The following is a 12,553-nucleotide window of genomic DNA, read 5'->3' on the forward strand; positions in this document are numbered from 1 at the left end:
AAGCCAGGCTCGCTCAGCAAGGGGCTGGCCAGTGCTTTGGGGAAGGGGAGAAGCCCAGCAGAGCCCCCAGGGACATGGGGGACACAGCAGGGTCCCGCTCCAGAGCCTTGAAAGGAGCAGGAGCATCACTAGATGGTGCTGCAACCCTCTGCTACAGCACCCAGCCCTCTACAGCTGCGGCTCCTGCTTGTGCACGGCAGCGAACCCTCGGTTCATCTCATCTGCTCGGCTCTGAGAACCACCAAACCCTTCGCTGGGGCCAGACAAAAGGGCTCCCTCAGTAGCCAGCCCTGTGCCTCGTAATGTTTTCCCCATTCAAACTAAATCCTTCAGCAGCGTAGCTGATCCACCAGCCCCCTCCGTTTTGGATAACATGCTGGATTATTAGCCCTCTAATAGCACAATCTGTTTACGACTAGGGAAGCCTGGTCCTTCTCCTATAGCTTTGCCATCTCATTTGCTAAGAGAGCAAATTCAGCCGGGTAACAGCCTGATTAACTTGCCCTTAATCAGGCTGACACCCACAAACAGAAGCTTAGAGAAGTGACATACGACAGCAGGGACTCCAGGGACGCGGAGTCGCTGATTCAGGCAAAGCGTGCAAGGTGCTAACCGTTGGGTTATTAACGATAATAAAGCACCGGGAAAAGCTGAGCACGCTGATGGGCAATGCGGTATTAACCCAGCTACTGCCATGGCCTCTCGCCCAGGCAGGTTGGGACGATGCCCGCTCAGATGCAAAGCCAGAGCTGGGATGGGGAGCTAAGACCAGGGCCATCCAGCAAGGATGGGTCACCTCCAACTGATCAAAAAGCACTGCTTTCAACTTTTGGAGATGGCCAACCCCACTCAGCTGCACCCACCGTGTCTCAGGGATCATGGGAAGCTGGGAATGAATGGCCTGGCCACTATTTCAGCTGGTGTTGCTGCCAGAAGCAGCACACACCTGGATGACACCACTGCTTTTCAGCCTGGCATCCAGGGTCGTAACTCAGGCTTTGCAAATAATTTCTAAACTGGTGGGTCGTACCCTCTTGAAACCTTTTAGGGCCCTCAAAGTGGAAAAGAAAGTGGGAGAAGCATTCCTTTAAATGAAACAAGAACCGAGGCAGTGCAGGTAGGTGCACGCAGCTCTTGCAGAGGGGCAGGGAGCGCTGCCGGAGGGGTCGCGCCTGAGCAAGCATTACATGTACCGGGCACTTACAGGCTATGCGGACGTACGCCCTGCGGCTCTTCGTGGTGCCCGCGGAACTCCAGGCCACGCACTGGCACCAGTAATCTTCTAAGCCGAAAAGCTCCTCCACCTGCTGCCGGGAGACCTCGATCTGCACCTCCCGCACCAGCATCCCTGGAAGGGGACAGAGGGACGGCATCAGCTCGGCAGGAGCACCCGGGAGGAGGGAAAAATAAGGCAGCACCCAGGAGGAGGGCTGCTGGATGCACAAAGCTCGAGGGTGGAGGCAGTGGGTTGGAGGCATCTCAGAAGCATCCAGGTTTGGCACCTCTGCAAATCACGGAGACTGTTCCCTCCAGAGGGTGCCTTGAAGCTGAAGTCAGGGCAATGGCTCATGTGGAGGAGTCTTCCCCCGGCTCCATCCAGCTAGGCAGGACCAGGAGCATTTCAAGAGGCATCACCCTCCTCCACCAGCCCTCTGCCCCAGCACCCATGTCCCCGTCCCTGCCCAGACCCCTTCCCACCCGCCAGGTTTGAAGGATGCCTCCGAGGTTTTGCTGTGGGGAGAAACCACCTCTCTCAGCTGCCATTTAAATACAAACCATAGAATCATTGAATCATCGTTTAAGTTGGAAAAGACCTTTAAGATCATCCAGTCCAACCATTAACCCAACACTACCAAGACAAACAAAAGATCTTAAGGAAATCATCCAACGATGATGGCATTTCATGCCCAATGACCCCAAAAAGGGTTAACACACCTCCACCAACCCCCCAACACTTCCATGAAGTCTGCCAGGACACCCTGGCCGTGGCAGGGGTGCGATGACAAAGGTGGCACCACCACGTGCAGGACATGGTCCCCTGGACCGCAGGATGCTGAGGCTCGCCCAAAGCATCAACCCCTGGCAGCGTGCCCATCACCAAGGGCGGGAGGGACTCGGGGCTTACTTTTCCTTATTTTCAGCACTACCTGCCCTTTTTTTGCAGCTTCTATTTATGAAAAGGCCTCAAGTTCATGGCGATGGAGAGCCGCAGGCTCCCCAGCTGTAATTTTGTTAGCTTGCTCCCAGCGCTGCGGGGAGCAATTACCGTCTCTCTGCCACTTTCCTGCGGAATAGCTGACAAACGCGCACCGAGGAAATACAATTTATTTTGCCACTATTAAGGGGGGGGGGAGGGAAAAGAAGAGGCATTTGGGCCAAGCACTTTTGGAAAAATTAGGGCTCTCAGATGGACCCAGGACTGAGACGGCTCAAAACCATCTCATCTCTCTGGAAAGTCCCAGTGGGGTGGGTTGAGCAGCCCTGGAAAGGTGGGGAGCATCCTGCAAATGCTCTGCTATCTCCATAACCCCCAAAAGCAAAGCCCACGCAAAAGTGTAGGCTGAGCTTATGGCTCACAGGAGTGACTATTTAAGGGGCTTACAGGCATCCAAACACAGCCGCTCTTACCGACCGTCCCTTTTCGTCCAGCTGAATTATCCTCTCTGACTTGGCCTATTTTTGCTTTCTTCCGCATGAAATGTTTTGGATCAGATGCAGTCAGAGCATTACTGAGCCCGGCTCATTCAAGACACATCATCTTAAAAGTTGCCTTTTTTTTTTTTTTTTTTTTTAAAGGTCCCTTCTTCCAAGCTTTTAACCGAGGATACTTAAAAAGCTGTGAATGCCTAACCGTGTTAACCTGTCGCTTTGTGGCCAGCCCTCCCTGGTGCCCTTTGCAGCAGCTTTCCCTATGAACCGCAGGCACTGTAAATGCAGATTTTTTTTAGCAGAGCAAACCACTTTGGTTCCAGCTCCCTTTCCCAGGGTAGCTGCTGGGCAGATATGCCCATGCCAGCAGAGTTTTACATGCACGGCATCACCTCCGTACCGAAGGTATACTGGTTTGTTCACTGAGAGCAGCAATACCATCTTTGAAGCCTGGGTGAAGAAGGTGTGCGCTGTTTCCTCCCCAAATTGCTGGCACTTGTTCTGCATCTGCAGGCTGGGATCTGAGAGGGAGATGCTGGCCCAAAGCAAATGAGTTCCTGCTACGGCATGAGTCCCCCTGAAAACACGGTAAGCTCCCACTGCACAGACTTTCTGCTCCCTTTCTACTACGTTTTCTCCAGCCTGTTTTGCTCAAGAGCTGCATGAGGCAGGTGTTTCAGTAAGGGGTATTCACCCAAGAGGTGGATCAAGCGGTGCAGCCAGAAATACAGTGCTTTTTCCACGCTGCACATCGCTAAGCCATGAAACTCCCTGCTACAGGATGCTGGGGCAACCCAGAGAAATGAATCCTAACAGCATTTAGAGACATTAATGGAGGAAGAATCCACCCGGGGCGGGACCACACTGCTAAGACATCGCCGCCAGACCAGGGACTCCCTAATCACGGACTGCAGGAAGCTGGGAGGGTACCAGAGTGGGGCCCATCGCTCCATCCTTGTCCCAGTTCAATGCTCTGCCCCTAAGCATCCACCACTGCCGCACGCAGGGTGCACAAACCTTTGGCTCAACCCAGCGTGGCCACAGGTTATAAATAAATTCATAACCCTTCGACAAAGGCTGCTCGGTCACTAACCAGCACTGGCTTTGCCCTAGAGCAGCGAGGGTTTCAAATCTGGCTTCCGCGAGAGCTGGGAGGTGGAGATGCACCCCGAAAGAGAGAAACGGTGCTGCCAGTGCTCCCAACAGCCTCCGGAAAACCAAGGGGACAGCCTTGCCATGCATTTTCGACCATCCTTCACAAAGAGATCCTCTGGAAGAAAAACACCCCAGGAACAGGTGAAGCAGCTTTAGGAGGAAAGGCTCAGAAAGCCACAGGGAAAAGAAATGATCTTCCCTTTGCAGAACGGGTTCAGAGACGCACCCAAGCAGGGACCAGCTCACGGCTAGCACTGGATGATGCTGAGGAGATGCTAGGGAAGGGCAAGGCTGGGGAAAAAAAAATATAGGGACAAGAGAAGATTCTGTAAAACTACTTGTGCTGCTCCAGGCTGACAAAGTCTCTCCCCTAAACCCAGCCTGCCTCTGGGTCCAACACTGCAGCAGTTCAAAAGGTTACCTTGGCTTAATGCCCTCTGGAGATGAGGGCTGCTGCAGGCTCAGGGATTTGCAGAGAACAGATCTTACACGGGAAACATCATCGTTTTTCTCCCCTCCTGCTGAGACCACAGGTACCTAAATTGGTGCGGAAAAGATGGGAGTCGAGCTAAAGCTGAGCCCAATCCCATGGAATAAGACACCCCAAAGATGCCTAAACCACTTTCTCATCCCCCATTTCAGGCAGCCAGAGGCTGACTTGTCCTCTAAGGCAGGGGAGAGCTCATCTGCCATTAAAAGGCATTTCAAACCTTACCTGTAAATGTTCTCATTACCTATTAAATATCTAATCCCTTTGCAAACCTAAGTAAGCTGCTGGCCTTTGCCACCCCTCATGGCAGTGACTCCTACGTGTCGATTATGCGTTTTGTAGGGAGGTGTTTCCTTTTTTTTAATCAGTTTTAAACACGCTGCCTTTCAAATCCCACTTAACAACCTCAAATCCAGCAAAAGGGTAAGCGTGCAAGCACGCAGGCTGACTTCCCCAAGCTTCTATGGGGTACGGTGACCCACACCATCATCATGCCTTCACCAATGATGTGGAAAGGAGCAGCTCCTCTACTAAAATTCACCAATGATATGGAAGGAGAGACAAGCTGTGCATGCACCGAGGAGGTGGAAAACGTACAAAAGTGACCTCCTGAGATTACAATCACCTGGAAATGATAAAAATGAATCGAAGAGACCTGTGGGTCTACCTGGAGGAGAATCATCTCCAGCATGGATGTGCAAGAGAGAAGAGGGCAGAAGCTCCTGGAAAGAAGAGAAGGTAAGGGCAAGCAGGGGGATGCCGGGGTGGGTTTGCTCACCAGTGACCTCGTCCAGGCTCTCCTTGGTGACGTGGTCGTTCTGGTTGACCCACTCCCCGTTGCACTTGAAGTAGATCTGGGTGGCAGGGTTGGCGCGGCAGACGAGCTCCACCGGCTTGTTCTTCACGATGTAGGCATCCTGCGGCTCCAGCAGAAAGTGAGGGAGGGTCTCCGCCGGGGCCGAGGGGAAGGAGTCGGGCAGCACGTCGCTGTACTCCAGCCCTGCCAGGGGAGCGAGAGGGTCGGGAGGTGCCGTTAGTCCCATCCCAACAGGGACATAACGCCTGCCTGAAGTGCTTCAGCCCGCCCTCTCCTTCCCAGGACTGCCCCATGCACGGTGGGGTCACCAGCAGCCCCTGATGAGAATGCTCAGAAAACAAAGAGGGCTGGAGGGTCCCAAAAAACCAGAAAAGCAGATCTCTGCTAACTAGAGAGCTGCTGCTGCGGGGTGCATCCCGGTTTTGCCTGGGTACCAGCCCACTCATCCATACCCCGAGCGCTGGCCGACCCCAAAGCCTGGGTGATCTCACTGGAGGAAACCACCAGGAAAAAAGAAAAAAAACCGCAGGTCCAGGGATGGTGATGAGGACACAGAGAGGCTCCAGAGGGGCTGGTGTCCCCCACCCCAAGTCTCCCTTCCACAGCCCTGAGGAATGCATGGACATGCTCTGAGCAAAACACTGGCAGGGCTTGTGCTGGGAACGCTGAGCACAACCACGGCACAAATCACACACATCCCGCTCTTTGGTGGAGCCACATTTGGGATCCCACCCCCCTGCCAGTGCTCACGCTCCAGCGTGGGGATCTCAGCATCACACGAGGGCTTGGGGGGCACTGGCAGCCCCTGCCAGCGCAGCCCCCGGGGACCGGCTGTCTGCCCATCACAGGCAAGCGATCGCTTCCAGCCCAGCCACCTCCGGAGAACATCACCCAAAAATGCAATCAGGATTCACACTATCCCACCCCAGAAACCAGAGGGGGTCAGTGCCCTGCTGATCTCCCACCTTCCTGCTTGTTTGCTCTCAAAACCAAGTTCATTGCAAAAAGAAACAGAAGAAAGGGTCACATCTGCTCAGGCCAGGCCAAGAAAAGTCTTGAAAATGGGTAAGCACCCAGGACGTAATCCCCGAGACCCCCGTGAGTAGCAGGAGCCTGGCAGTGGCTCATGCCCAGCACCGGCTTGAGAAGATGCTGTGACCAATGATGCTGAGGAGCATCTGCAGCGTCCAACACAGGAAACCCGTTTCCAACCATTCTTCCCATGAAGATCAAACCCAAATATCGCAGGACTGATAAAACACATACACGCAGTGGGATGCTACTGCTTAACCTGTTGTTTCTGGGCATCTCGCTAGCAGTCAGGTCACATCACGAGGGTTTTAGTTTTGGTGTTTTTTTTTTTTTACACCTAAAAGAGTTATGAGCTTTTCCTCCTCCTCTCTTCCCCCAGCGGGAGCTGTGATTCTCAACTCCAGGCACTGCAGTGTGCAGGAAAACAGTAAATATCCCCAGCCCTGCGATAACATCTCCAGAGCTGGCAAGGAAGAAAGGAGCCCACTCCCTTCGTCACCCTTGGCAAAGAGCAGCGTTGCATGGAAAGGATCAGAGAATCCTGAGATGTAAGGAGAAGAAGAAGAAAAAAATAATCAGATGCATCAAGAAAACAAGATGACCAAGCTGCCTCCCGAGCAAAAATCAGTGAGGGAAAAAAAAAACCCACACGAGGTCAGTCGTTTAAAATCCATTTAGGAAAATTGACTTTCCATTTCCATTTAACACAGCACTAAGGGAGAGCGGTAGGACATTTGTCATAATCCATTAACTGCTCTTTTGGAAACAATGAATTAAACTCCAGGCTAATTTCTCTCTCTCTGGCTAGCTCTTCCCCACCTCTCCACCGCCGGCCATTTCCTCCTCCATCTCATTTACAGACCTGTAATTTTCCCAGCACCCCGCTTTTTTTTTTTCTTTTTAAATTTACTATTCAATTTTGCATCCACTGAGTTGTTGTTTTATTGGTTGTTGGGGTTTTTTTTCTTTTTCTTTTTTTTTTTTTTTTTGTTTAAAAAAACGCTTCGATGCCACAAACCTAAATTCCCTGGCAAAGGGGACTGGCAGGAGATAATTCAACTGGCAACAGAGGCAGCCAACAAAACTTCACTCACGGGCTCATGTGAAAAACCTCTCTGAAATGATGCTCTCCGCATCCTTGCAGCGTGCATCCTGCAGCGTCTGACCAGAGCTCGACGGCCAGGAAAGGGCGCAGGTAGCGCGCACGCTGCGGAGCATCCTCCAAAAACCCGCTGGTGTGATGCTCGGGGGGCCGGGGGGGGGCGGGGCTTGCTCACCACCCATCCCAGGGCAGGGGTGGCTCCTGCGCTTTGGTTTACAGCTCTAAGGGCCGTAGGCGGGTTTAGAAGGCAGGTTTGCTATAAGGAATGTAAACACTTGAAGCCCATTCGTCTCTTGGAGCCACCCTCCGCTGCCAGCCCTGCCCTGGGCCAGCGCCAGCCTCTCCCAGGCAGCGCCGAGGACAGTGGCAGAGATGATAGCTACACCAAGATGTATTATCCCTGCCTGTAATGTGGGTATGAAGCTCCCCATTAAGCTTTTCTTCTGCTTTTTTTTTTTCTTCCTATTTATTTTTGTTTTCTCCCCAAGTCAGGCGCAGGGCAAGGAGTCCTGCAGCCCACCCGGCATCGAAACGGTGACCCAGGAGGACCCGACAACCCCAAAGAAGATGATTTTCAGAAGGACCTTCCCCTTTGGAGCTTGCCTTTGGCAAGGTGGCACCCCGAAGCGCACGTGTCCCCTGATCCAAAACTCTGGGCAAAGAGAGGTCCTCCTCCAGCAGTCAACACCAAAGACACGTTTTCTCCCACCCCACAACCACTTTGGTAGAATCAATCATAGAATCATAGAATCGTTTAGGTTGGAAAAGACCTTTCAGATCATCCAGTCCAACCATTAACCTAACATTACCAAGTCCACCACTAAACCAATTAATGGGAGAGTAGCAACCCCACGCCTCCTGGCTTGGTGGCTGGATCATTTATAATGAAAGTAAAAACTAGGAATCATTAAGGTTGGAAAGGACCTCGAAGATCATCATTCCAATCATCAACCCAACACCACCATGCCCACTAAACCATGTCCCAAAGTGCCACGTCTGCCCATTTTTTGAACACTTCCAGGGATGGTGACTCCACCACCTCTCTGGGCAGCCTGTTCCAAGGAGATGCTTGGTGACGCTAACCGAGACTTTAGGTCATCCGAGAGGATCTGGGAGCGGGGAGAGGATGAGTCACGGCCTGGCGGGGATGAAAAACGCAGATTTGTGCCTCACCCATGATCATCTGCAGTGGGATGGGTGATGCTCTGAGCTGTGGTGGGAGCCAGCTCGGTCCCCCAGCACAGAGTTTGGGGTTGAAACTCCACCAGCGGTACCAAAAATCTGCCGCCCCCCCCCCCCCCCATCAATGGTCCCATCCAGCCTCCCACCCCAAGAGGGGGTCTGTCCAAATCCGTGCTGGGGGTCTCAAGCTCAACGCTTCAGGTTTCTTCTCCAAGGGGGCACAGTGAGTTTGGGGACGAGGGTGGTGGAACAGGATGATCTCCCCAACCCCAGCCAGATCCAGCATCTGGTTTTGGTGGCTATAAAAACCTGCTCAGTTTAAAGTTTGAACCCAAAAAGCCAAACCTTTAAAGCTAGGAGCATCCTGGTTGCTGGGAAAGTTTAAATCCTGCAAACTCACAATAGCTGAGCAATTTTTTATTTCTGACCGAGAGAGACCTGGGGCCAAAAAAGCAGCTCAAACAGGAGATGGGGAAAAAGATGATGGTTTTTGCGTGGCTGACTCATAACCGGGGCCGTGCTGCAGAGCCCCAACCCCACGGCTCCCCGAGGCTCCTGCCTGCTCATGGATGGCAGCAAAGCAAGGAGGAGGCTGATTTCTCCCCCCAGAAACCAGCCCTACATGGCCAAAGAAAAGCTTCTGCAGCTGGGCAGGGTGTTTGGCTCCAGCACGATATGGCCACTGGTATTTAAATGCACTGGGGAAGAATTAAGGCAGAGGAACAAGGGGGACTTTGGATGAGAAAAGGGAGGAGAACCATGCTGGGCACATTTATCATGAGCCATCAACCCGGCCTTTCATCCCCCTTCCTGACGCCCGGCCACCCGCTGCATGGGAAACCTTTTGCTCTGCTAACGTTCATGGGGGGGGCCCCCAAAAAAATCCATGTATAATCAGTGCGGGGGGGGAAAGCACACCCGCTCGTGCCATGAGGATGAACGAGTGCTGCTCCCGGCTGCCCTGACTATCCAGCAGCAACTGTAAAATAATAATAATAATAATAATAATAATAATAATAATAATAATAATAATAATAATAATAATAATAATAATAATAATAATAAGCACCTTCCCGGTAGTGCAACACCATCTCCTCCATGCAGTTCTTCCCCCATAGGGCAGGGGGGCAAATAGCTCCAGCAGAGCCAGGACGAGGTGCTGTTGGCACCAGGATTAAAAGAGGGTGGAGAGGCTGGGGAAAGGTTTTGGTCTGCTCCAGCGTAGTAAGGACATCGATAAATGGCCCCGTAAAGGCGGGAGAGGGTATCCTCTGCTAGGACAACCTTCCCCTGCAATGGTCTTGCATAATATTATTATTATGTTATGGTTGCATTATATAGATATAATATATAAGAAACCTTGCAAGAAGCAGGTCTCTGGCTTCTCCGGGCTGGGCAGCCAACCTCAGGCTGGGGGTATGCACTGGGCTATTCAGATGGTTTTAATACCACCAAAAACCTTGGCAGCAGGAGGGTTCGCACGGGTGCTTGCAAGGAGCTGGCCACAAGCATCGCCCTTGGGAACGGATGCTTCCACCCCCACGTGCGCGGAGGCCCCTCCTGCTTTGCCCAATGCTGCTCTGATCCCACCCGAGGTGACAATTTGGCCCACTGACCGCGGGAGCGGCACATGCGAGAGAGACGCTTTTGCATGCGAAGCCAGGGAAGGAACCCCGCGCAGCCGGGATTTCCAGTACTGCAATCAGACAAGGAATAAAACTCCCAGCAGCGACAAACTAATAAATATTTGAGAGTGCGCTACACTGACTGTAATCATCATTTCCCTGGCAGGCGTCTACAGGGGGTTCCCATCTGCCGGCTTCCCTCCCTCCCGCTGGAGGTGGGTGCCTGCTTCCCAGCTCCCTTTTGGGGTTTTTTTTTTTGGAAGTCCCAGGCTGTCACCATCCCACAGTCTCACACTACTTGGGGCACGCGGTCGGGTGCTGCGGCACGCCGTGCTACGGGATGGGCTGGAGCACTGACTGCAGTCCTGTATCTGGATTTGGGGGAGGAGAGGCAAGGAGGGGACAGCTCCGGGCTCGACCCGCGGGACCAAACCCCGAAGCCCCGAGGACGAGCAGCGAGATGGAAAAGGGAGGAGGGGAACAGGCACCGACGACTTCTTTCCTCTCCAGCCTCCTCTCCCCGTCCCTCATCTCACATTTTAATCTGATGAGGTTGAGCTGGATTATCCGCAGCATCTGTTCCCCGGGGGGTGACTTGCAGATGTTTGCAGCCAGCGTTTGCAACTTGGTCGAAGATCGATGACCCCAACCAACCACCTCCACCAGCCTGCACGGGGAGCAGCCCTGGCACCAGGGTCGAGTATTAACATCCCCCCTCCACCACCCCAAACACACGGCACAAGGGATGACGAGCCCAGAAAGCAATTCCCCTTGCAGCAATGGCCGAGCAAACCTCCGCAGGAAAGCGTTAAAATCCTCTCTCCTGCAATTGTTATCCCTCCAAATATTTGGAAGATTACAGGAGCATTAGAGGCAGCGAAGCCCGGTGCCCATCAACCCACGGCCACGCATCTCTCCCCACAGCACTAGGCAAGCAGGAATGCGATGTAAGGATTAAGCCGGGTTTCTCCGGCTGGGTTTCTCCGGCTAAATCTCAATGGCGGTGGGCGCTTAACCCCTTCTGCCTCCATCTCCCCCATACATGCCTGTCTCGGGGCAAGCGCTATTTTGTGTGAAGGCCTGAGAGGCAATGGTTAAACCCATTCCCACCTGCTGGGTGGGTAGAAATCCTCCGGTAGAAATGAAAAAAAAAGAAAAAAAAAAAAAAAATGACAGCTTATCTCCAGCACCAGAGGAGGAGAGCCGCCTGCCTTCCCAACCCCCCGGCTCCGGAGGCTGAGCTGGCAGGGATACTCCGGCCATGGCCTGGAAGGCTGGAGCGGGGCTCTCCCCCCACCCCAAATCCTCTCTTATCGCCTCCTGGGGAAACGTATGAACAGACTCATTTAGGGATTAGTGCCACTGCCATTTAAGCTCCAGCAAACTGTGGTGCCAGAGCCACGGCATGGCTCACTCCCACGTCAGGGTGCCCGCCGGACCGAGGACATCCCCACTGCAAGCCCTGGAGGGACGCAGAGGCATCCCCACCGGAAAGCAGGTCATTGCATGGGATGCAGTCCTCATCCCACCACCTTGCAGCCCATCCCGGAGCTTGGGGGAGCCAGCATCACCGGTCCAGAGCTGCCCTATTCCCAAGGGCTTCCCATCGCAGAGTGCCCTCCTGGGATAATTTTGGGTCCAGCAGTAAAACATAGCCAAACTTTTCCTCCTAAAAGCACCCTGAGCATCCTCTCTCCCCAAAGCACCATCCTCTCTTCCCCGAGCATCCCCTTCTCCTCCCTGCTCTGCTCCCCATCGCACAAATTCAGCCTCCCGCACACCAGTGCAGTCTCCCAACATGAAGCCCCATCACCAAGGAGGTGCCAGGGGCTCACGGTGTCTTCAAAGGCAAAGTCTCCATCAGGCAGAGCAGTGCCGCGCAAAGCCATGGCCCAAAACCCCTTCTCCGGGGATGCATCTGATGCCCCAAAATAAAGGGTGTCACTGAGGATGGGTTTGGAAGATTTGAAGCCACTTGCACTGAGTGAAGCTTCCTCCCCAGCTCTCTCCCTGCTGCCTCCTTGCACAGAGCCCGAAAAATTTCCTGCCTTTGAAACCCTCCAATTTGTTCAAAGCAGGTTGAGATGTGAGCTGGGAAGCGCTGACGAGAACGAGATGCAGGGGATGCAAGGGGCCCTCGGCACCACCGTCCCAAGGGCTGCTGTCACCTCCTAGACCTTGCTTGCAGCTTGCTGATGTAACCCCCGGGCCTCATTAACTCAGCACAGCGCTCGTTAACATCTCCCTCTGCGGGAGGACCAAGAGGATGGGATGAGACGGACCCGAGCTGCCCACAGAGCCAGCCTCAGGAGGCCAAAACCAGTATGGGGTAGCTGGGGAGGGCAGGGAAAGGAGAAACACAAATACCCGGCATCTCACCTCCAGCATGGCGCAAGGTTGGGTTTTGAGGTCAAAAAGCCTTGGGGAATGTCTGGCCATTGATGTGCTCGTGGGGTGCCCATCCCCGTGGCGTCTGACACCTCCCTCAAGCACACACGATG

The 12,553-nt window shown here is 53.5% G+C and overlaps 1 protein-coding gene across 1 annotated transcript in view; it reads right to left on the reverse strand.

Annotated features, from left to right (window-relative positions):
• The window catches only part of UNC5B (unc-5 netrin receptor B), a 56,795-nt gene that overhangs the window by 9,602 nt on the left and 34,640 nt on the right, over positions 1-12,553 (reverse strand). Inside the window, 2 exon segments of the mRNA XM_075717430.1 lie at positions 1,205-1,348; positions 5,073-5,297. Coding sequence (XP_075573545.1) covers positions 1,205-1,348; positions 5,073-5,297 — 369 coding nt within the window.

This window comes from Pelecanus crispus, chromosome 10 (genome assembly GCF_030463565.1).
Source record: "Pelecanus crispus isolate bPelCri1 chromosome 10, bPelCri1.pri, whole genome shotgun sequence".
Classification (NCBI taxonomy): domain Eukaryota; kingdom Metazoa; phylum Chordata; class Aves; order Pelecaniformes; family Pelecanidae; genus Pelecanus; species Pelecanus crispus.